The 24,405-nt window shown below is 37.9% G+C and overlaps 2 protein-coding genes and 1 pseudogene across 4 annotated transcripts; 1 reads left to right on the top strand and 2 right to left on the bottom strand.

The window, feature by feature from the left end:
- Positions 1 to 7,374: 7,374 nt before the first annotated feature.
- LOC113335001 (18.2 kDa class I heat shock protein-like) lies at positions 7,375 to 8,292 on the top strand. The gene has a single exon (XM_026581224.1). It carries the CDS (start codon positions 7,541 to 7,543, stop codon positions 8,072 to 8,074), a length of 534 nt encoding a protein of 177 aa, XP_026437009.1. The 5' UTR covers positions 7,375 to 7,540; the 3' UTR covers positions 8,075 to 8,292.
- Positions 8,293 to 9,447: 1,155 nt separating this feature from the next.
- LOC113334839 (glycine-rich cell wall structural protein-like) lies at positions 9,448 to 10,612 on the bottom strand. 3 transcript variants are annotated; one of them, XM_026581057.1, is made up of 2 exons: positions 9,925 to 10,612; positions 9,448 to 9,852 (listed from the first exon to the last, which is right to left on the bottom strand). In XM_026581057.1, the coding sequence occupies exons 1-2, from the start codon at positions 10,478 to 10,480 to the stop codon at positions 9,638 to 9,640; spliced, it is 771 nt and encodes a 256-aa protein (XP_026436842.1). In that variant the 5' UTR covers positions 10,481 to 10,612; the 3' UTR covers positions 9,448 to 9,637. The 3 variants fall into 3 exon arrangements, with proteins under 3 accessions (XP_026436842.1, XP_026436843.1, XP_026436841.1); XM_026581058.1 differs by having other exon boundaries at positions 9,985 to 10,611; XM_026581056.1 differs by having other exon boundaries at positions 9,448 to 10,612.
- Positions 10,613 to 13,203: 2,591 nt separating this feature from the next.
- Positions 13,204 to 24,405, bottom strand: LOC113334983 (annotated as a pseudogene).

Below are 24,405 nucleotides of genomic sequence, written 5' to 3'. Positions count from 1 at the left end.
TTTGGACTATATACACGTCTTGTTTCAAATCACCAAGAAGGAAAACATTACTGACACTAAGTTGCTTAACCTTCCAATCAAATTGAAAAACAAGAGACAACACAAGTCTGATGGTGGTAAGATTTGCAACTGGGCTAAATATTAATAATCAATTCTTTCTTTTTAATGAAATCCCTTTGCAACCAGTCTAGTTTTTGACTTGTATAAACTTTCGTCAATATTTTGTTTCACTTCAAAAACCCGTTTATATCCACCCGGATGTTGAAACATATTTGGAGAAACTGTGGACCATCTCCCTGCTTGAATATGATCACTTACTCATTATGAAGTGGTATCCTCTATGTTGGATCTTTGTTAGCTTGTGTCAAGCAAGTTGGAGGGGTATAATTAACATGAGCAATATAAGCAGTAGCACGAGGATATATGGTAAAAAGTTGAGTTTTAGGATTATATATATAATTTTTCGGCTCTAGTGGTCATATTATGAGTATAAGTGGTAATAGTACGTAATACTAGCATGAGGGGCATTTATGGAACTAAAACAAATTTAGCAGAAGTAATGGGAATACTATCAGATACAGTGATTTCTGAAGTGTGAATAATGGAGGATGTGGGCGTTGTGTTAGTATAAGAGGGAAAATATGAATATGTGTCAACAAAAGGTGGATTAAGAAAATCAAGATCTAGAGTAGAGGGTGAAGAATTCCAAACTGATAGTTTATAGGACAGACCAGGATACATGTTATTATTAAACGATACATGTCTTGAAATGTAAACTATTTCATAAATAAGGTCAAGACATTTATACCCTAACCAATAAAAAATACACATTTTTCTCATTTCCAGTTTAGCAGAGTTGTAAGGTGTGAGCCAAGGGAAACAAGCACACCCAAAAACTATGAGAAAAAGAGTAATCAGGTTTTGAGTGAAATAGAAGTTCAAAAGGAGTGGAAATGAAAGAGAAGCAGTAACAACCTAATGATCAGAAAATTAGATATCTGAAAAACTTCAACCCCAAAAGAATCAGATAGACTTGACTGAAGTAAAATAGTTCTACCAAGATCCACTAAATGCATGTGTTTTGACGTAGCAAATTCATTCTATTTAGGAGTTCGAGGACAGTTGAACTATGAGAGAGATACCTACGGTAATAAGAAAAGATTCACTTTTATTGTGAATATATTCACCACCTCTACCTGACCTAATACACTTTTATATCACAAACGCAATAATTTTGAATTTGTAATTTGAAAGAATTGAAGACTGTTCTAAATTCAGAAATTTTACTCATTGGAAAAATCCAGCAATACTTGGTACAATCATCAATGATGTTACAATAATAGTCATACCACTAACATGAGTAATATGACGAGATCCCCACAGATCCATGTGAAACAATTGTAGGGAGCACTATACTGAGAAATAAAAACAGAAAAGGATAGTTAATGAGATCTATCAAGACTACATTCATTACAAAACAGGGATTTTGTTGATAATGGAATACCAGGAATGAAATTTTTTTGTGTAAGGATTGGAAAAAAGGAAGCTGAGTAGCAATGATGTTAATGCAAGACAGTACATGAGAAGTTGTAGAAGCAGTTGACTGAATTGGGTAAAATCCATGTTTAGCTGGCCCTTGGAGAATTATATTCCCTGATGTTAAATCCTTCACAAGGAAATCATCAGAGGTAAACATAATGCTACAATTATTATCCCTTGTAAATTGGTGAACAAAAAGTAATTCTGAGAAGAATGAGGTACACGAAGAAGATTCAGTTAGGTAACTTTATTACCATGTAAATATTTATAAGTATGACCAATGTAGAGATATACATACCTTTTCATTTGTGGTGCTTATGTGAACGCCACCAGAATAAGATCTAATATTATCAAGAGCTAAAGTATTAGAAGTAATATACTAAGTACCACCAGAGCCTATAAATTAACCAATGATACTCTCCACAAATATTTGTTGCAACAAGCATATCGTATAAGTTTTGTGGAGGTTGTATTCCTTTGAAAGAAAAAAATTATTTTATTATTGCATTCATTAGTATTATGGACCGCCTTTGTGCTAACTTATTAGTAGTCAGGTTTTTCAGAATTGAAACTGGATAATTTTGGAACCGAAGTAGGTGGAAAATTGTGAAATGCCGAGGGTACCAAGTACACAACAATATTTTCGATATCAACCTATATGAGACACACCTTACATGATCTATTATAGAAAGGGACTGTCAAGAATATAACAACCACAAGATGTCTACTTGGTATTATAGTATAACCGAACCAACTATGCAATCAAACCAAGTGTTTGATTAACGTAAAGTATGATTAATTTATTATAACTAAAGTAATAATTATAATGCGAAGTAAAGTAAAAGCACACAAAAGATTTTGATAACGAGGAAACTGCAAATGCAAAAAAAAAGTAAGACCTATTCCTATTTTGAATACACTCAGAATTAAGCCGTTGTACAAAGATCATTACCAACTTTGTATAGTTGAGACTAAGTACACTAACTTTAATTAAGTTACCTAGTTCCCTCAGTATCCCTGTGCCTACTACCAATCTAGTCAAAACACGTAAATCTTAAGATAGAGTTCACTGTATTAAGTTTTTTCAGCTGCTGTGAAGACTTCTACCACTCAACTTCTTTGGGTCGTATTGAAACAGTAAATGACTAATCTATATTCTGTAACCGCTTTAAATCTTAAGAACTAAATCATAGATATTTGTTGAGTTATATAAAGGCTCTTTCGTTTAAATTAATAAACTCTTTTGTATCGGTTCAGACCAAATAAGATCTAGATCATCAAGATAATCAAATCTTAGCTCTATCTATCATATTCGGATCCTGAAGAGAACCACCAAATAATAGACCGTCGATTTACACAACAAAGTATGAATTTCAAAGATAATCAACTCGTAGGATCCTAGATAATCAAGTGTGCACGAAGTGAAGATACGTCGAATTTATACTTTCACGATGTCTGATCAATGTCCTTGTTTATGGAATATGATCTCGATTGTCACTCTGATCTCTGATCAGGTTTCCGGCAATATAATGGTCTGGTTTCCTGATTATCTTCTAAGTTGGTTGTGGTTAATGGAGGTTTAGAAGAGAATCAGGGAGAGGTGAGAAAGAATTTTTTGAAGCCTATTTTCCATTTTCAGAATGAACTTGTTTACATGGTCTTATAAAGTCCTTTGTAATATGTGAAGATTGACTGAAAAATGTAATCTGAAATATTATACCTCCCTGAAAAAGGCAAAAGGGGTTTAATATTATTTTTTGAATTACCGGATGGAAAGAAGTATAACACCACCAGATGGGATGACATCTGGTGCGGAGCAAGAAGTTAAAAGCATAGCTGAACGATTACCACCAGGTCTCCTAGATGACCTGAGAATAAGTGTCCAATCGTCTATAGGCTCAAGAATTGAAAAAACCAACTTCTGGGATAAGATCGGGACTACAGTAAGATCTAGATAAAGAGGATCTCTAACGTCTTCGTACCTATAAGGACGAAAATGCTCGTCCCCTTTAAACTCAGCAGTGTGAATCATCCCATGAAGACCTTTAACATCGGTTTGTAAAAGTTGAAGATTGATTGAAAAAATGGCATCTGGAATATTATACCTCCCTGAAAAGGAAAAAGGGGTCAAAAATGAAAAATAAAATTGAATTGCTGGATCGAAAAAGTATATATACTTACAGTTGACATTGTAAGTATCTGGATAGAAAGAAGTACGCAAACTTCGGTCAGTTGTTATAAAATCTCTACCATATTCCCAATTCCCAGAGATAATGTTAGAGTTAAGATCGTCTTATCATGGTAAGAAGGATCAGAACCAAAGTGCTCAGGTTCAGAAAACTCCAATCCTAAAGAAAGTTGGTCAGATTTTCGATGAACGTACTTCAACATAGACGAGCTTGGAACAGAGATGACATCATCTTTGAAAAATATCCAGAGCGTTAATCATACAATGAGGTTCTTCACAGAAACTATTGTGTTTAATGGATTTGTCCATAAACACGTAAAATCCACTAGTCATCTGACCGGGAGAACAATTAATGAGCATGAGATACTGATGGATTAATTGATCGAGAGGAAGGGTGATCACATTGGGATGAGACTGAAACCTTATTAGAAGGAGAGTCTGGTGATGGACGGCGAATCCTAAAGCCTTGAAGGTAGGGATAGAGGATACGCGACTGTTTAATGCTGATAACGACCATGATAATCAGATAGTTTAGAATGCATAAAGTCTGAAAGAGACAAAAGGGGAATTCTCTAACAAAAGGCTAAAATTTGAGATTGAGAAAGAAATTTTTACAGAGTTTTCCTTTTATACTAAGTAAAAGAGGAAGATAGTGAAAAGATTGCAACCGGTAAAATGGTAAATTATTTCCACGTTTCCACACTCATTAAAGACACGTATAGTGAGTAACTCACTATTATAAGTCAATACAGTGCACTGAACATGGGTAAAAAATACCGCAATAAATTATCAAAATTTTGGTATTCTAAGAAGGTGAAAAATACCCCAAAAAAATGAAAATTGTGCTAATAATTAGCAGCAGAATAAAACAATTTTTAAAAAAAAATAATTGAGCATTACGATATTGATTAGCTCGATTACGTGTTTATCATACGCCTTGCTTCCAAAGGTAGCTTGTGATCGATTACAACTAACTTCCAAATTCATCTTGTGTGACCGGTTATGCCTTGGATTCCAAAGTAACTTGTGACGGTTATAACTTTCATTCCAATATATCTTGTGATCGGTACACCTTGATTTCCAATGTAACTTATGACCGATTACAACTAGCTATATTATACAGGCTATGACCGGTTATACCATCAATCTCCATAAGTTAAGATAGGTTATACCTTGTCATCTTATATTGGTCATTCAAAAGATATTCAATAAAAAACCTGACCGGTCATGATTTCCTTTCGATTATGAAACAAGTTCATATATGTACTTCCTTTAAAAAAATGTTATAAAACATTGTTTCCTAGGGTGAAACCATACCTATATAATGCACACATAATCAAATAATTATATACAATAAATTATGTCGATGTCGTCTTTACGAAGTTCAAAATATAGGCTTTATACTTCGTAATTCAATAAATTCTTTGACACTTTGATCATATGTTATCACCAAGTCTAACCAATAGAGTATTATTTATATACATGTTCGCATGTTATGTTTACAATATAATCCGACTTGAAAGATACGTTAGGAATGGAAACAAGATCAAGTCAATATACTAACCTCAAGAGGAAGTATGGCATTGTCGTTGTAGTCGTTGCTTCTTCACCTTATTCAGGTCTTCAGAGTAATACTTGTACGTATCAACATTCCTAGACTTTCTAGTCTAACCTAAATGAAGTTGACTCTAGTATTTAAACAAGCGAATATAGATGAGTTTTGGTACTAAAATATGACAACCAAATTTGACATACCAACGCTTGGTGGGTTCAACCGAGCTATGCTCTAACAAAGGACTTCACGGAATGATTTACACATCTAAGTTTAAAAGGGACGTGCACTTTTGACCTTATAAGTACGAAGATGTTAAAGCTCCTCTTTCTATGGGTCTTAATGTTGTCTCCGTCTCTAGTTCGTCTAGTCTCGTGGTGTCAATCCTATTCCAGAAGTTGGTTTTTCCGGTCTTGAGCCTATAGCCGATAAAATACTTATTCCCAAGTCATTTAGGAGACCTGATGGTAACCTTTCAACTATGCTTCCAACTCATGGCTCCGCACTAGATGTCTTCCCATCTGATGGTGCTTGTCCAGCAAATGTGGTACTGCTACTTCTGGCACTGCATCAGCTGCTCCCTCGTATGGTGGTGGTGATAAGGGAAAACCCTGCTGATGTTGACGATCATCCATTCCCTCTAGTTCAAATTTGTGCACCCCTTAAAAACCAGGGTGCAAGATACGACTGATCCTATTAATCTAAATTATCTATGAATGGTTTTGAAAAACCATGTTTGATTTTTATTGTCTTATTTTATAAAATTTAAAATTACACCGAAAATATAAAAAACTAAGAGCAAGGCTCGGTATTTTGAACCTCCATCTGCTTCTGTTTCTTGTTCCTCCATTAACATCTGCAAAACTCATAATTCTAAAGAATATAAAAGAAGATAATCTTTTAAATTATACACCACTTCTCTTTGTTGATAATTGATTTTTTTTTCTCTTTTAGTAGTAGCAGCTTTTAAAACTCCAAGCCTATGGTGGCAGACAAGAAAATTGAGCTCTTGTTAGTAACGTGGTATTAAGAGTGTCCATGTTCGGTCATGAATTGAAATCTCAACCGGGATTGAGAGGTTTTTAACTTGTTAAAAGTAAATCCTAAAATTCCAAATTCGCTGATTTCAGACACTTTTATGATTTGTGCTTTGTTATTCTTTTGGTACATATTGAAATAGATCAGACACAATAATTAGTAATTTCAATTAACATCACCATCAAAATTTTAAACTCCATGTGATGTCGTGTTGAAAGGTGGAGTGGTTAATTGATTTCCATTGACGATGTCTAGGATGTAAAAAGCAAATACTACATAGTAGGCTTTCTTCTATGGTGTTAATGGAGATTTAAAATACTACTGACTGTCTTTGATTCCTTTCTAATATATTTCAGAATAAAAAAAATAAAAAAGAAACGTAGTTTTTGAAAACGAGTCGCAAAGAATGTATATTAATGAGGTGAGCCGTAACGTGCATCCCAGTTTTTAGGGAATGCACAAATTTGGATTCAAATGAAATCTAAATCTGAAAACCTCCGCCACAAATCATGATTTTTAAGGCTGATACCAGGATTACTGGGGATGATACCATTTAGTCGATCCAACGGTTGGGATCGCTTAAGATTCCGAGATGGTATCAGCCCCTAGTAATCTGGTATCAGCACGTAAAAATGCATCAATTAGATTCCGATTAATTTTATTTAAATAAATATATATATATAAAAAGTTGAGATGATAGCATAAATGACGGAGCAAATCACAATGGGTAAAAAGAGAAATACCCTCGAGAAAAAGAAATATCTAAATTTTCCATTTACTTATTTACCGTTCAATTTACTTATTTACCGTTCAGTTAATCATGGATTTGGGATCTACAGTGTTGACAACTAACTAGGGCCGGGCGGCATGGCCCTGCCCGATTTACAACCTAGGTGATAATACGTCAAAAGCAAGAAATCGAGAAGTCTGTAGAAACCAGTCGAACAAACGATCGTTTTCTGGTTTAAAAAAAGAAAAGATATAAAATAAAGAAACTTTATTGGGATTTATCGTCAGTTATTTCTAAAAGTTCCTTCCCGAAAAATCAAGAACTACCCAGAATTGAACTCATATCCTTGGCAAAACTTCCTCTATAAATTCAATATTTCATCCAAAGACATTCATCTCACCGATTAGATACAAGCAAAGCAAGTTACTTTCCGACTGCAAATCCCATTTTGAGCGATTCCTTTTCAACAATCAATCTTTGTTAGCAAACCAGAATGTCGATCATCCCAAGTTTCTTCGGAAACCAAAGGACTAACGTTTTTGATCCATTTTCCCTTGACATTTGGGATCCTTTCCAAGGATTTCCTTTCTCTACTGGTGCTCTTACCGGGCAGCAAGGTGGCTCTGGACTTGCAAGAGAGACATCACAATTAGCAAACACCAGGATCGATTGGAAAGAAACCCCAGAAGCTCATGTCTTCAGAGCTGATCTTCCCGGTGTTAAAAAAGAAGAAGTGAAAGTTGAAGTAGAAGGAAGAATTCTACAGATAAGCGGAGAAAGAAGCAGAGAAAGTGAAGAGAAAAACAATAAGTGGCATAGAGTTGAACGTAGCAGTAGCAAGTTTTTGAGAAGATTTAGATTGCCTGAGAATACTAAAATGGATCAAGTTAAAGCTACTATGGAGAACGGGGTTCTTACCGTATGTGTTCCTAAAGCTGAGCAGAAGAAACCTGAAGTCAAGTCCATTGAGATTTCCGGTTCATCTGAGTCGCCTCAAGTTCCACAAGGCCAGATTGGCGCTGCTTAAAGATGCTCATCATGATCGGAAATATGAAATGCTTATGTTGTTTGTCTTGTTGGTACTATTTTTCGTTATGCTGCTAGTGTGAGTTATGCTTAGGGGCCATAACGCGTGGTGTGTGTTCTTACTGTCGAAGTCTATGTTGTGCGAGTTGTGTAAAGAGGTCGAGTTATATGCTATGTAGCTGAATTATGTTGTTAATAAAATGCATCTTTCGTTCACTGTCTGTGCCCTCATTTAGTAATAGAAGACAAATGCATATATGTTGTACTAATACCATGAACACTGACAACAATCAACTGGACTGATCCGCTTGTTCATTGTCAATTCTCAGTAGAATCTAGGTAAGACTTCCCATCAAGTTTTCGTCCAAAGAAATGGCTTCAAGTATGTCTCTCGATGGTCTCTATATTTGCAGGGCGTAGCTCTCCATGGTCCCTCCGCTCGGTACTGCCATAGACACCATTGCTTACAATCTGCCAAACCAATGGAAAAGCCAAATTTCTAGTCAAATGAATTGTTGCAAACAAAAGAAAAATTTTCTGAAATAAAGTCAAGGTACCATCTAGTTACCATAATGTCACATATGTTGACTACAAAAGCGTTATGAATGGGTTTTACTGAAACCATTCTCCATTTTTACGAATCTGAAGACCTTGTGTTCCGTTAAGCTGAAGGAAAATCGCCAAAGCATCCGCATCCGAGTGTGGTTAGAATAGAACGTATTACCTGCTAAGCTTTAGAACAAGGGGGTTAGTAATTCAATCTCATTGCTTGATAAAAATCACTGAATAACTCTCTCAATCTCATCAAAATCCATTTTAAAAAAACACAAACAAATAGATTTAAGGTTGGATAAATAAGAACAACCTCAACAGTGGCACGAGCAGGCTATTGCAGATTCACCCGGTCATATATGTTTAATGTTTGGCTGGAAAACTTCCACGATCAAACTGTACGTATTCCTCTAAAGGTAACGGCATCACCGCAAATATATAAGGCTTTCTCATTTTGGTTATATAGAACATGTCAGACCAATGAAGTTTCTGCACATGACACAACAAAGAGTTGCCTGAATCCCTCATGCATGGTCATCTGGCTTCTGCCGTAACTTGTACTCCCAAGGCAAGTGTTTTGAGAGAAGATACACCTCTGTACAAACTACGTACAGAGATGCTTTGCTAGTATCACTATTTTTGGCAATTCAGATGCAAGTCATCCCTCTACAGAATCTGATGCGAACAAATGAACTTTCGACAGTAACATGCACGAACCAGAGTTGCTCACAGAGGTTGTAAAATGCATGGATTGAGTTTTATCTAGTAAACACGAGAGTCATGCTAGAGAGAAATTGAGAGAAGAATCGAACACGAGGGAGATTATCTAATAAAACTTATATAAATCTATAATTTTATTTGGATATGAAAAACAACATACATGATAATTTTGATAAATGCATGCTGTTCTCTGTAGTTTAGAGAGTACAATATAGTAGTATGCCTGTGCTCTTCATATTGGCAGCAAGTTTAATAAGATGCGCTCTCTGTAAGATGAATCTCCGCTTGAAGTCTAAAATCCACCACCAACTCCTCCACCACCACCAGCACCTCCTCCAAATCCTCCATCGCTACCAGCGCCTCCTCCAAGTCCTCCCCCGGCACCTCCCCCATATCCTCCACCGAGACCACCTCCTGAACCACCGCCGGCACCGCCTCCAGCACCACCTCCGTATCCTCCACCAAGACCACCTCCTGAACCACCGCCGGCACCGCCTCCAGCACCGCCTCCAGCACCGCCTCCATATCCTCCACCAAGACCACCTCCTGAACCACCTCCGGCACCACCTCCAGCTCCACCTCCGTATCCTCCACCAAGACCTCCTCCTGAACCACCTCCGGCACCACCTCCAGCACCACCCCCATATCCTCCACCAAGACCACCTCCTGAACCACCACCTCCACCAGCACCTCCCCCATATCCTCCACCAAGACCACCTCCAGCACCTCCTCCAATACCACCTCCTGAACCACCACCAAGTCCTCCACCTCCACCGGCACCTCCGCCAAAGCCTCCTCCAGCACCACCACCTGAACCAATTCCTACTCCACCACCTTTACCAAATCCTCCTCCAATGCCACTTCCTCTACCATGACCAAGTCCTCCACCAGCACCACCGCCTCCGCCAAAGCCTCCTCCAGCACCACCACCTGATCCAATTCCTACTCCACCACCTTTACCAAATCCTCCACCAAGACCACCTCCTGAACCACCACCAAGCCCTCCACCTCCACCAATTCCTCCACCTCCATACGTTTCCTTCTCAAGCTTTCTTCCTTGTGTGTTACCAGCGCACAACACCACAACAACAATCAACATTAAACCAAACACACTTGCATTCTTAAACTTCCCCATTTTCACAGAACCAGAAACACAAATCTGAAAGCAAAAACTAGCAAAAATGAGCAATGAATGAAATATGCTCTCAGATGTCTAGTTCTTTAACTACTGGTGTTAAGGATGAATTGATAAAGCCAAGTACATCCCCTATATATACACAACAACGGTAGGAACAAGTCATTAATACATGCAGTTGAGAGTTTATGAGATTTGCCAAGACTTTCTGTATAGTGACCAGGCCAGTAGTAGCTATAAATTCTTGTACCTCTTTTTCCTTCTAGTACTAGTACTAATTTGAACGTGGCTGACTAAGCAAGTATATGTATGTGTTATCACTTCTACGCGCTCTATACATTTTCATGTGCGTCAGAAACAGAATTCCTACTAAAGTTTGACAAATTTGACACCAGAATTTAAGACGTTGGAATGATATTAGTTCAATGCCTTTACTCCAAACCCCCAACTCTCAACTAAAATATTTTGAAATCTACTTATATAGTACCAGTTTTAGAGTTCACATTTGGTTTTTAAAATTCGATTACGATCCGAAAATGACCAGTAAGCTGGTGATCAGTCTTTTCCACAGCTAGCTAGCACCAAACCACAAGAATGAGGTGCAAAACCGCGTATTGCACTAAATGCAATCTAAGTTTGGACCATTAAATGTCGGTGGTGAACACTGTAAAATTGGTAAAGAACAAATTTACTTTGTACTCAAAGAGTAATGTAAGAAAAGAGAGAGGGGTGCATGAATGAAGCCCAGTTAAAAAGGTGAAACATACACCGTCCCCGGAGTTGAGAATCTGAACAGGCACGCATTCACTTCACAATTTGTAGTATCCACTTCTGCAAGAAAATGAATAGGCTAGGCATTCGCAGCTGTATGGTACAGCCGTTCGAAGTTGATAACCACGATTTGAACTCGAAGTCCACAAGTATCTTAATTTCTATCAGCAGGTATCTTTCTTTTCGGTTAGGAGTCCCAATCTTTTGTTGTCATGACCCATATGAATGCCAGATATTGAGACCGTCGAATAAATGGATTTAACTAAGAACAAGGGCAAGAAGCGCATTTCTTTTTGGACCACATAAAAGAACATACCAAACATAAGTTGTTACCAAATGTTGCTTCCCTTTCAAATTGTGAAAACTACAGCCAAATTCATTTTACAGATTTCTTCCACTGTGAAACCCACGCTCAGAAAAATTTAGGTGCGCACCCACTTTTTGGGGTAAAATTTCTCCCACACCCAGAATTTCTAAAATTGTTTCTTATGGAGTTATTACGGGATAAATGGTCTAGTTATTATGGAGTTAGCATTTTGATTTTTCTTCCACCGGAACTTTCTTTGGATGGGTTTCTGAGTTCCTTATCATTCTTGTGGAGTCACCGGAGGGGTTCTATATTAGAGTTTTAAAATGTCGGGTTTCAGCCAAATTTCTATAGTTTCAAAATGGGAACTCTTTCAATATCTTTGATGCATAAAGTTCTGTAATGAGAGGAGAGTTTATAATAAGCCCAGGAATTGTTCGATGAAATTGCTAACATAGATTTGGACTTTAGTTTCCTGATGCGTTTACTGTTTTGAGGTTGTGCAAGCATAATCGAAGGAGGGACGACTCAAATGTTAGAGCCTAGAGAAATTGTGTCTTAGAGATTTGGTTCCAAATGATGTTGCATAAGTTAAACTGTAATGGCTGATAGGCACCGTAAAGAAAGATAATATTGAGGTAGCAATTCAAATGTACTTGGCTAGAATTTAAGACCGATCATTACCCTTCATCTTCCATGTTATTAAAGCATTCTACATGGTGTTTTTCATAACGGTTGCATAACACGTTATGCAGCTATTTTTTCTTAGTATTGAAACCAACAAAAAATAAGGTTGCATAACTTGTCATGCACCTACAATAATATCTATATAACATGTTATGCAGTCGTGAAAATGGTGCATAACAGGTTATGCATCTGAAAATATGACTACATAATGCATCGAGAAAATTGTTGCACAATCTTTTATGCATCGAGAAAATAGATGCATAACCTGATATGCAGATGCATAATTTGTTATGCAGTCGAGAAAATGGTTGCATAATTCGTTATGCGTCTGCAGAATGTGTTATGCATCTTTTTTGGTGGATGCATAATGGTTATGTAGTCAGTTTTCGAAATTTTGCCTAAAATGATGATGACTTCCGATTTTTTCGTGAAAAATAAAATTTTGATATTGTTATTTGTACTCGTTGCGTAGCTCTCTTAAAAAGATTTCCAACGATATAAAATTTGTAAAATTTCAAGGCGCGGACTTTTAGATATGTTATATCCAAGTTGCGTTGCCAATTATACCCTTGATGCATAACCCGTCATGCGGATGTATAATCCGTCATGCAATAATTTCATATAATTATGGGTGTCACGGAAATAATTATGGGTGTCACGGTACCTAAAATTAATTGTGGGTCTGACAATGAAAATATTATTTTTTTGGGGTCTACGCCTAATTTTCCCTTTCAAATTTTATCCTGATACATCATCAGTCATATCTATGTGTACTATCAAATCCATATTTACTTTCAGAGTTCAGTACTGTGCTCATATGAACTCGATATTTAAACATTGAACCCCTGTCGTCTTTAATTATCTAAATTGAAGTCCGAAATTTCTATGGTAACTATACAATGAAATTGGGAGAGTTCAGCAAAAACAAGTTTATTGGGAAACACAACAACCTCAAAATATATGGTAACCATGAATTCAACCATCCACCTGGGGTTTCTGGTGCTGATGTAATTGTGTATACAGATCGCAATGAATTCAAATATCTGGTGCCGACATTGTCGTTTGATTGCCTTGTGTTAAGCGGGATGCTTGGGCTTGAAGTCTCTGTAGACGCTTTAATTTCTCAAGCAGTTCCTGAAATGTTGGTCTCTGTTTTGGGTCACTGCATACAAAGTTTCCAAGCAGAAAAATAAAACATGAGACAATTTAAGAAGAAAAATTGGATAATAGGATTTACTGAATCATCACATGGGCCAGGGAGAGGAAAATCCATACTGTAAACACGAAACATGTTAAAAATATGCACCTTTGCCAGCAGCTCTCGATTATAGAGACCCATCCTGGATCCATTTCTTTTGGAATGTCAAGTCGCTGGTCCATGAATCCTACAGCCCCAATCACCTGCATAAATCATCACATCTTTCATGTCACGTATCCTATGATCCCTATGCTACATAACATATATTGTTCCCTTGAGAAATCATTCATAGTAGATTAGATATAGGTTAGAACACCGAGACGGAAGTTGGAGCAAAACTTCTCTGCAACTGTAGTATGACCCCCGTTCTTCTGTTTTTTCTATTTTCATAGTAAAAACGACATATAAGAGGCAGGAAATCACTGAAAAGACAATTCCTTCCAATTTGGTTCAAGCGGTAACAGGAAATTACATGACAATGTTCCACAAAGGACTGTATGACCAAGTTATAACACATACTGTTTACTTGAGAAATCATTCAATAGACTAGATGTATGAACTGTAGTACAGCCAGCGTTATACTGCTCTATTTTTCTGATAGAATTGAATAGATGGAGGAAGAAAATCACTAAAAAGACAATTCCTTGGACATGTGGCACAAGCAGTGACAGGAAATTACAGGAAAATGTTCCACAAAAGGACTGGAATGATGAAGCAATAAACAAGTAAATACCTGCATTGAGTTATAGTTATCCCAAGGAATCTTTTGTGTGGCAATCTACACAATATTACTCCATAACTATAAACGTCAGACCTAAAGATTGCAAGACGCACACCAAAATTGGTTAGCTGGTGAGCTCAAGACATGACACAAGTCAAAACAATCAGATCCCATAGTCAAAGATTCATAAGCAACAGGAAACAGAGGTAGTTGAACTTACTTCTCATCTGACCGATCATTACGGAGAACCTCTGGAGCCATCCACTGCGGCTGGAAAATTAAAAATAAAAGAGAACAATAGTAGAGTCAAACAACCCGTGGTAAAAAGAAAATGAACAAAGTAGTCTTTCAGGACAATGTTATAATATATACCGTTCCTCTTCCAGTCAATGTTGACAGAAACGTTTGATGCTTGAACTTTGAGAGACCAAAGTCACCAACCTGTTTAAAATGAATAGAAGATGATTACGTGATGCTTCTCTGTGTAGCTTTTCAGGTAGAAAGATTAAGATGATAACCAAAAACGAACCTTCACAGTCCAGTTCTTATCAACCAACAGATTTGATGACTTCAAGTCACGATGGACGATAGGTGGGTTGCAAAGATGAAGATAATTCATACCCCGGGCCTATAAAGGGTCACACAAAAAATGAGCTATTACTTTTGTAGGACAGTCGAACACCAAAAGGAGTATGGAAGTAACATGATACTAGACTAACAACAATTGAGCCTTTAGTCCCAAACATGTTGGTAGGCTAGACAATGAATAAGTAAAATGGAAGGAAATATAAGAATATCTCGAGTTTCTACAGTAGAGAGGCCTTCTTTAAATAGTTAAGAAGTTCAAGATATTCACTAAAATCCGTCACTCGCAATTAAGACTCAAAACCAGATCCTTGAGTAGTTATTAGAGATAATAGCAGGTCAATTTGCAATGGATAATCTGATGTTGCACTTAATAGAAAAGAGTGTACCAAATATTGATATCGAATGGACATGAGAACTACTGTTTCTAAGAAACTGTACACAGCAGTACTCACAATGTCCAAAGCCATGAGAACTCGTCGCCTCCAATCCAGTTTCTGAGATCCCCGTTGAAGCAACTGATACAAACTTCCACTGCATATTAAAAGACTGAAAACTCAATAAGCAAAAAAGAAAAAGAAAAAAAGGATCAGTGAAAAACATCTTGAGTACAGTAGATAATATTACACGCGCGAAGCACAACTAACATGAATGAAACATAGTAGTGCTAATCAAATTTGGAAGTTTTCAGAAGAAAAATGAAGAATGCACCGCGGCAGGAACTCCGTAACAATGCAGAGATGCTGAGGTGATGCTGCTGCCCCCATAAATAGTAGTACATTTGGATGTCTGAGCCTCTTCATAAGTAAGACCTATGAAGAAATAACTTTTGGAGTTTAGACCAATGCATGAAAGATATATTTTCTCCAGGAATGGATTTACATAATTTGACAAAAACCGTAAATCTGCTCTGAACTTTTTAGTTTGTCAGGAGGGGAAATGGTGTTTATTGACTGCTTCAGGTGAAATTTTTTACAAAGATTCGGTCAAGTTCTTAAACTACCTCTTGTCTGAAGGAATGCAGCAAGTCATCAGAGTAATCAAGTTTGGAGAATAGCTTTAATGCAACATCCTGCAAGAAAGTGAAAGGGGGTGCTTGTTAACACAATGACAAATGTACAACATTCTCTCCCCTCTCCGTAACTTTTCCATTCTGTTTATTACCATTCTATGTTGAGGGCTGATGAAACAAAACTCAACATACCAGCATAACTATAAAAAGAGTCCCTTGGAGACACATATTAGGCATTCCCTGATCCCTAGAATAGATTTTTCATGGGAAATGAAAACATACCGAACCACACCATAGACCACGATATACAGTTCCACATGAACCTGGGACCATCAATTAGAATTTAAGTATCAAAAAGCACTTCACTGTCAAAAAGCATGCATGATAAACAAAAAAAAGAAATAGCACGTCATCAATGCAAGGTTGAATTCAATGAATTGTCTTCTTACAGAATGACATAAGTAACTAGCACGCCCTCCATAAATAAAAATGAAAAAGTATGGCCATTTTGAAATAAGAATCTGGTAAATTAGAAATTGTGAAAAATATATAACACCTTGTCCGATTTTTTCCCCAATTGTCAAGTCTGCCCACGAGATATCATAATCCAGCGAACAAGTTTCCTTGTAATTTGAATAAATACCACTGCTTCCTTTACTAACACTTGTGCTCACACTGCTTGTACGTTTGACATCAGAAGAAGGCAAAGAACCCCGTGCTTCCCATTCTAACTGGTTATTACCAACAACCTGGAACCCCGGCCTTTCATTAATATCAGAATTCTTCTGTTCATCAAAGTAATTTTCACCATCGTGATTCAGGAATGGAACGACATCATGGGTAGTTCGTGCTACCAACACATCCTGCTCACTCCCTTTCCATGGCCATGATATCCCCTTTTTGCTAATCCAAGCCTCTGCCTTGGAGGTTATTCTCTTGTACGCCCCTATCTCCCCATCACCACCAGAATCGCTGACAGGTCGTTCCAGGGATCTTTTCTCTAGGGTATGTTTGATAGGAACACCAAAGAGAGACGGGAGTATCCCTCCCCTAGGCGTGCTAGTTCTACTTGAAGTTGGATCCTCCGTAAGAACAAAATAATGTCCATCTCCAGACTGGATTTCCCGCCCCAAAGTGCTTTCATTAGTTCTCATTTTCGACCAAACTTTGTTGGTCACTCTAGATGCCTGTTGCATGGGTCTGTTAATCCAGAGTGGCTCACCGAAACAAGATCATTAAAGAAATGAACTTTTTTATTCAAATTTCGACGAAATATTTAGTGATTCTAGTTTCCGTTGTTTTTAAGTCCATCTAAAATAAACTAGTTAGCTTTCATAAAAGTTTAAACTTACCAGATTCGATATCTTCGTGGCAACCATATCTTGCAGAGGCTGCCGAGAATCAACATCAGGTTTACTTGTTGGGCTGCAACTTCTAAGCCATCTAGTGCTTGAACAATCTTTAGAAAAAATTCTTCCAGAAGTTGGAACGAAAACATCTCTAAAGAGATCTGCATCACCTGTTATACTAATAATTCCGACCAAACTACCATTATCATCATATAATGCGGTACTGGTCGCAATGATACAAAAAGCTTTCCCTGCTTTATTCCTTACTGGGAACTGTCCTGTCCAATCTTCTCCGGTGATAATTCTTTCAACTATTTCATTTGCTTCATCAGCGTCTTGAGAATGTACGAGTAGCTTACAGACATCCTGTCCAAGAGCTTCTGATGCGGAGTACCCAAAAAGGAGCTCTGCCATGCGATTCCTGTAAAATTAAAATACCAAAAAATGGAATAAACTAAGAGTTTTATGAATCTGAACTATAGATGAAGCAAAAGGATTATACTAAACACTACAACGTTAATTTAAACTGTTCATTTCACAAGGAATTTATTCCAACTATCATCTGAACAGGCAAATTGATATCAGTCTAAAAATCCTAATAAACAATGAATTATTGTCCACTTTACAAATTCATCAATGCTGCTAGTAGAAACACTGAATTTGTTCCTACGTATGGCTCAAAAAGTATAATAAAGCTTAATATTAGCCAAATATATCTCACGTATATTTGGCAATGTGTTGCATATAATATCTTACCTAGTTTAGGATATATATTGTGCATATCTTGTATATTATCTTGCCTAGCTTAAGAGATCTTATTTTGATGATAGATTATTTTCTAGCACTAGACTTGTTTATATAGGAAACCATTCTTTGTAAATCGCAAGAAACAAAATCAATAAAAGAAAGATTGTGTTCTTCATATTCTAGTAGTTCCACAAACCTTCATGGTATTGTGAGTCAAATTTTCGATCCATGGGAGAGAATTTAGTTCACCAAACATTGGTTCCACAACCTTCGGTTGAACTACCTCCTAAGTCATTGTATGCATTAGCTCCTAATGATGGTCCGGGAACGCTTATTACTCATGTTGTTCTCAAAGGTTCCAATTATGAAGAATGGGCTAAAGGTTTTCGAGTCTCCTTGGGTGCTAAACGCAAGCTTGGTTTCATTAACGGTACGTATAGTAAACCTGATGATAGTTCCACTGATCTTGAGGATTGGTGGACTGCAAACTATATGATTGTTGCTTGGATTTTTAATACCATTGAGCCAAGCGTTCGCTCCACAATTTCTTATCGTGACACTGCTTATGATCTTTGGGAAGATATTAAACTTCGTTTTTCACTGGGTAATGGTATAAAGATATATCAATTGAAGTCCGCTGTTGCTAGTTGTAAACAACAGCCTTCTGAGCCTATGTTAGAATATTATGGACGTTTAAAGAAGCTATGGGATGACATCAATGACTTTGATGCTCTTCCTTCTTGCACTTGCACTGGTTGTAGCTGTGGACTCAATGTTACTCTCCGTAACAGACGTATGGATGATCAGGTGCGTCAATTCCTTATGGGTCTTCAACCATGCTATGACAATGTTCGATCTAATCTCTTGGGTACAGAACCGCTGCCTTCTATACATGCTGTATACTCACGTCTTATACAAGAAGAGGAAGTTCAGATGCATATTCAACGCAGAGCTGAGACATCTGTTACCCCTATGGCGTTTGCTACGCCCAGCCAAAAGCCGACAACTTCCAAATCAGGAGGGGGGTCGAAATCCCTATTGAAGTGCACTTACTGTGGTTTTCATGGTCATCTGCAGGACCGATGCTGGGAGAAACATGGTTATCCGGAAGGCCGAGAACCTCGACGCTTAACTGCAGGCCGTGGTAAACTTGACAAATCTGTCAAAACTAATGTTACTCTTGGTGACGTTTCCGCTTCTTTGAATCATGTTCGTCTCAATGGTAAGGATGCTCATATTTGGATTATCGACACTGGTGCTTCCAATCATGTTTGCTGTGATGAATCTCTTTTCCATTCTCTTTATACCATTCGACCTATTCAAATAGGATTACCTAATGGTGCAAGCATTAAGGCGACCAAAATGGGAGTTGTGAAGTTAAATCAAACTCTCGTTTTATCTGATGTATTCTTTGTGCCCACATTCACCTGCAATCTCATATCTGTATCTCAATTCTTAACCTCTCGACATGTTAAGAATATGATTCGTTTTCAATTCACTAACTCTGAATGTGTTATACAGGACCATACCTTGAGGATGACGATTGGTACGGGTAAACTTATGGGAGGGCTTTATTGCCTAAATTCGTGGGAACCAACTCGTGTTAATGTCGTGTCCGGGACGTCTTCTACATCTTTATGGCACCAACGGCTCGGTCATCCCTCCATGCAAGCAATGAAGTTCTTACCTCCAATTTGTGGCACTACTAGTCAGTTAAAATTCCATGCTTGTGATATCTGTTATAGAGCCAAGCAGACTCGTAATGTTTTTCCATTAAGTGATAATAAAGCTACTGATTTATTTGAGTTAATTCACTGTGATGTTTGGGGTCCTTATCACGCTAATCGGGCCTGCAGCTCAAGATATTTTTTGACTATTGTGGATGATTATTCTCGTTGTGTTTGGGTTCTTTTGATGAAAACTAAAGATGAGGTGCCTCATTTAATGAGAAATTTTTTTGCTTTGATCGAACGACAATTCTCCAAAAGGGTGAAAATCATGCGAAGTGACAATGGGACCGAGTTCAAAGGTCTTGCAGAATACTTTCGCATGAACGGTATTATTCATCAAACTTCTATAGTCAAAACACCTCAACAAAATGCTAGGGTGGAACGAAAGCATCGTCATATTCTCAATGTTGCTCGTGCTCTTCGTTTCCAAGCTTCTTTACCTATTGATTTTTGGGGAGAATGTGTATTAACCGCTGCGTATTTGATTAACCGAACCCCTTCTCGTGTACTCGATTTCAAAACTCCATATGAGTTTTTATATGGTACTGCTCCCACTCTCGATCCCTTCGAGTGTTCGGATGCTTATGCTATGCAAAGAATCTTCATCTTGCGACAAGTTTGATAGTCGTAGTCGACGGTGTATTTTTCTTGGATATCCTTTTGGGAAGAAAGGTTGGTATCTGTTTGATCTCTCGACAGGCAATTATTTTGCGTCCCGTGATGTTCAGTTTCTGGAAGACACCTTTCCTTTGGCTGATCCCCAAGAGCTGTCGAAGTTTCCTTCTCTTTACTCCGATGATTCGAGTGCTGTGTATCATCATCTTCAAGCTGCTGACTTCTCTGACAGCGTGCATGATTCTCTCAACGTCCCTGAATCTGTTACTCAGTCACTGCAGCTTTCAGCCACTTCTGCAAACGAAACTGGAAATCCTGCTAATACTTCAACGCTTCCAGTTTCCAGTTCAGACTCCCTGGTACTTCTGCGAACGAAACTGGCAGCTCTGGCAGTTCTTCAACGCTTCCAGTTTCCAGTTCAGACATCACCGGCAGTTCTGCAGACGACACTGGTAGCTCTTCAGTACTTCCACTATTCAGTCCATCACCAGAACTGCGTGGACGTCATGGCAGGGACTCAGCAGCGAGTTTTCTACCAGTTTCTGTGTCCGACAGCATTGAAACAACACCGTTATCAGTAGAAGAGGATGTGAATACCAGGATGTTGACTGATGATGCCCTTGGTCGTGGCAAACGCACTCGTACAGAAAATGTTAGACACCGAGATTATGTTCAATGGGAGAACGTTAACACGACTTTGGGTTCTCTCGACTCCTCACCTGTACCTGTCCAATCCTCAGGTAATCCCTATCCTATAACTCATTTTGTGAATTGTAATGCTTTCTCTCCTGTCCATCGTCACTTTCTTGCAGCTATTTTAAGTGATAAAGAGCCAACTTCATTCAAGGAAGCCATGGCTGATCCACGATGGCGACAGGCAATGAGAAGAGAGATTGACGCCTTACTGCTCAATCACACATGGACAGTTGAATCTCTACCTCCGGGAAAGACTGCTATTGGTTGTATGTGGGTCTTTCGCATCAAACACAGATCTGACGGCTCAGTTGAGAGATATAAAGCCAGATTGGTTGTATTCGGTAATCATCAAAAGGAAGGGATTGACTTCACAGAGACTTTTGCTCCTACTGTCAAAATGGTTACCGTCCGCACTTTTTTGGCTGTTGCTGCTATTAACAATTGGGAATTGGTTCAAATGGACGTTCATAATGCTTTTCTTCACGGTGAGTTGAATGAGGAAGTATATATGCGACTACCTCCCGGGTTTAGTCATGGCATGTCTGGCAAGGTATGTAAATTGCGTAAATCGTTGTATGGCTTACGACAAGCTCCACGATGTTGGTACGCAAAGTTGGCGAGCGCTTTGCGATCATATGGTTTTTCTTCCAGTCCTTCTGATCATTCTTTATTTGTTTATCGGAAGAACGACGTTATTCTGCATATTCTTGTGTATGTACATGATCTTGTTATTGCCGGCAATAATAGCATTGCTATTCGTAAGTTTCAGACTTATCTTCATAAGTGCTTTCATATGAAGGATTTAGGAAAATTAAAATATTTTCTTGGTATTGAGGTAGCTCGAAGTTCAAAAGGGATATTTCTATGTCAACGTAAGTATGCTCTTGACATTCTAAAAGAGACAGGTCTTCTTGGTTCTAAACCTGCGAGCATTCCAATGGAAGAAAATCACAAACTAGCTCTTGCGTCAGACAAGCTCATGAGTGAACCTGCTCGTTTTCGGCGCTTGGTGGGAAAGTTAATTTATCTTACTATCACACGGCCTGAACTTTCTTACTCCGTTCATATTTTATCTCAGTTTATGCAACGCCCAACTCACTCGCAATGGGATGCTGCTTTACGTGTTGTTCGTTACTTAAAGAGCAGCCCTGGACAAGGTATTTTGCTTCGCTCTGATTCTACTCTTGTTCTTAATGCTTATTGTGACGCTGACTGGGCCAGTTGTCCTCTTAGTCGTCGATCTCTTACCGCGTATTTTATTTCACTCGGGGGGTCTCCTATTTCTTGGAAAACAAAGAAGCAAACGACAGTATCTCGATCATCTGCTGAAGCTGAATATCGCGCAATGGCCTCAACTACTTGTGAAATTATATGGTTAAAAGGTTTGCTTCGAAGTCTTGGTATAAAGCATCCTACATCAGTTCCTCTTCATTGTGATAGTCAGGCTGCTTTACACATTGCCAATAATCCTGTTTTTCACGAACGAACCAAGCATATCGAGATTGATTGTCACTTCATACGTGATGAACTTCTTCGTGGTACTATCGCTCCATCTTATGTTCATACTACTTCTCAGTTGGCTGACATTCTCACTAAAGCATTGGGTCGTAAACAATTCCAGTCTCTTCTTCTCAAGTTGGGCATTTCGACTCTTCATGCTCCAACTTGAGGGGGGGTATTAGCCAAATATATCTCACGTATATTTGGCAATGTGTTGCATATAATATCTTACCTAGTTTAGGATATATATTGTGCATATCTTGTATATTATCTTGCCTAGCTTAAGAGATCTTATTTTGATGATAGATTATTTTCTAGCACTAGACTTGTTTATATAGGAAACCATTCTTTGTAAATCGCAAGAAACAAAATCAATAAAAGAAAAGATTGTGTTCTTCATATTCTAGTAGTTCCACAAACCTTCACTTAATCTTATAAGCTCTAACTCTAAATATTCAGGGAAGCCCATAACCCAAAATCCAAAATTAATCAAAACTTGCTCACTATAACATAAAGTTGAGTTTAATCTGAGAACAACCCGTTCCTACTAACCGGGTGGGAAAAGTCACTAAAAACAGAATGCCACTATCGTTATCAGAAACAGTTTTTAACAAACAATTAAAATGAACAGCAACAAAAAGAAGTATTTCGAGTTAATTACCAGTAAATTAAGCAACCAGAAGTATCAAAAACATGAATAGACTGACCCATGAACTGCAAGATATTCAAAAACTGTTTATCGGTAAAACTCGGAGCAGAAGTTCCATTCTCTATATTAGGGTACGAAAGCTCAGCACTACGTCTTGTCCCCCTACTCCGACTCTGCAAAGGGGGTGAAAATCCAAAAGAAGCAGAACCCATTTTCCAATTGCCGGAGTTACAACTATTCCCCTCATCATTATCACCAGCAACACTGTCTTCTCGTGCACAGCAGGATCTTGGAATGAAACCTGATTTACTAGGTATGTAAGAAGATGAAAGGCTTAAATTGTAGATCTCTTCTTTCAGATATAATTGTCCTGCTTCAAGCTCTTGAATCTTCTTCAAGAGTTGTTGCTTTTGTTGTTGCTCAGCTAATGGATTATCTCCCATAATGTTTTGTTATTTTTAAGATTTCTTTGTTTCCCTTCATCATGAGAGACACTAATGAAGATAACATTAAAAGAAAGATTCATTTACTTCAGTTAGTGACTCAGTGGGCACTGAAATTGAGAAAGACTTCCAGTTTAGGATCAGAACTTTCTACTTGTTTATATATCCAGTATAAATGTGGGTTGTCTTTTGCCTATTTTGTCTGTTGACTTACACATTCCTTTCTTTTGGTTGTGGATAGCAAACAAATAGAATGATCTTTCGGTGCATATACCCCCATTGACTCAGTCAGCAGGGGTTGATCAATTTGAAGAAAACAAAACAAAATGTCCTCCCCTATATTATCAGCCTTCATTTCTGTTAATTTTCACAGTTTGCTGAATCAAAACTACGATTATCTGTAGTTGGATTCTAAATATCCCAAAACATCCTATTAAGCATGAGTTATCCAGCGTACAGACATACTATATTGAGATTTTCAAAATCTAAAAGTAAAATTATGCCTCAATTTAGTCATCGAACCGATTGAACCGATCAACAACAGTGATGTCAAAGATGATTTTGCACTCTCAGGTTTAAGAAAATTGAATGAAAGTGATTGTTTAGAGAATTAAAACTTTTGATATCACCTTTAAGGGTTTTGATCAAAATAGGTATGCAGTAGTTGAGCCGAAAAGAGTATTCCATTCCCAAGATCATCTTTTCGACATCAAGCTTCTTCATAGGCAACATCCATTTGTTCCATGCATGCTTCATTCCCTGACAGTAGCCACTCCAATTCCATCAATATGGAAGAATTAAGTGACATATGCAGCACAAGAAACCAATTAATTTAATCAAGACAGAGTTGCTTACCTTTTGGAAACGAAGGGGTCGACCGAAGTACGGCATTGGTTGAGCTCCTGAAACTAGCTC

The sequence above is a fragment of the Papaver somniferum genome, unplaced genomic scaffold (genome assembly GCF_003573695.1).
Source record: "Papaver somniferum cultivar HN1 unplaced genomic scaffold, ASM357369v1 unplaced-scaffold_137, whole genome shotgun sequence".
In the NCBI taxonomy this organism is placed as follows: Eukaryota; Viridiplantae; Streptophyta; class Magnoliopsida; order Ranunculales; family Papaveraceae; genus Papaver; species Papaver somniferum.
The sequence above is the reverse complement of the archived record's forward strand: the minus strand, read 5'-3'. Positions and strand labels throughout refer to the sequence as shown.

Coding starts and splice junctions, on each gene's coding strand:
- LOC113335001 (XM_026581224.1), top strand. CDS start 7,541: ATGTCGATCATCCCAAGTTTCTTCGGAAACCAAAGGACTAACGTTTTT.
- LOC113334839 (XM_026581056.1), bottom strand. CDS start 10,480: ATGGGGAAGTTTAAGAATGCAAGTGTGTTTGGTTTAATGTTGATTGTT.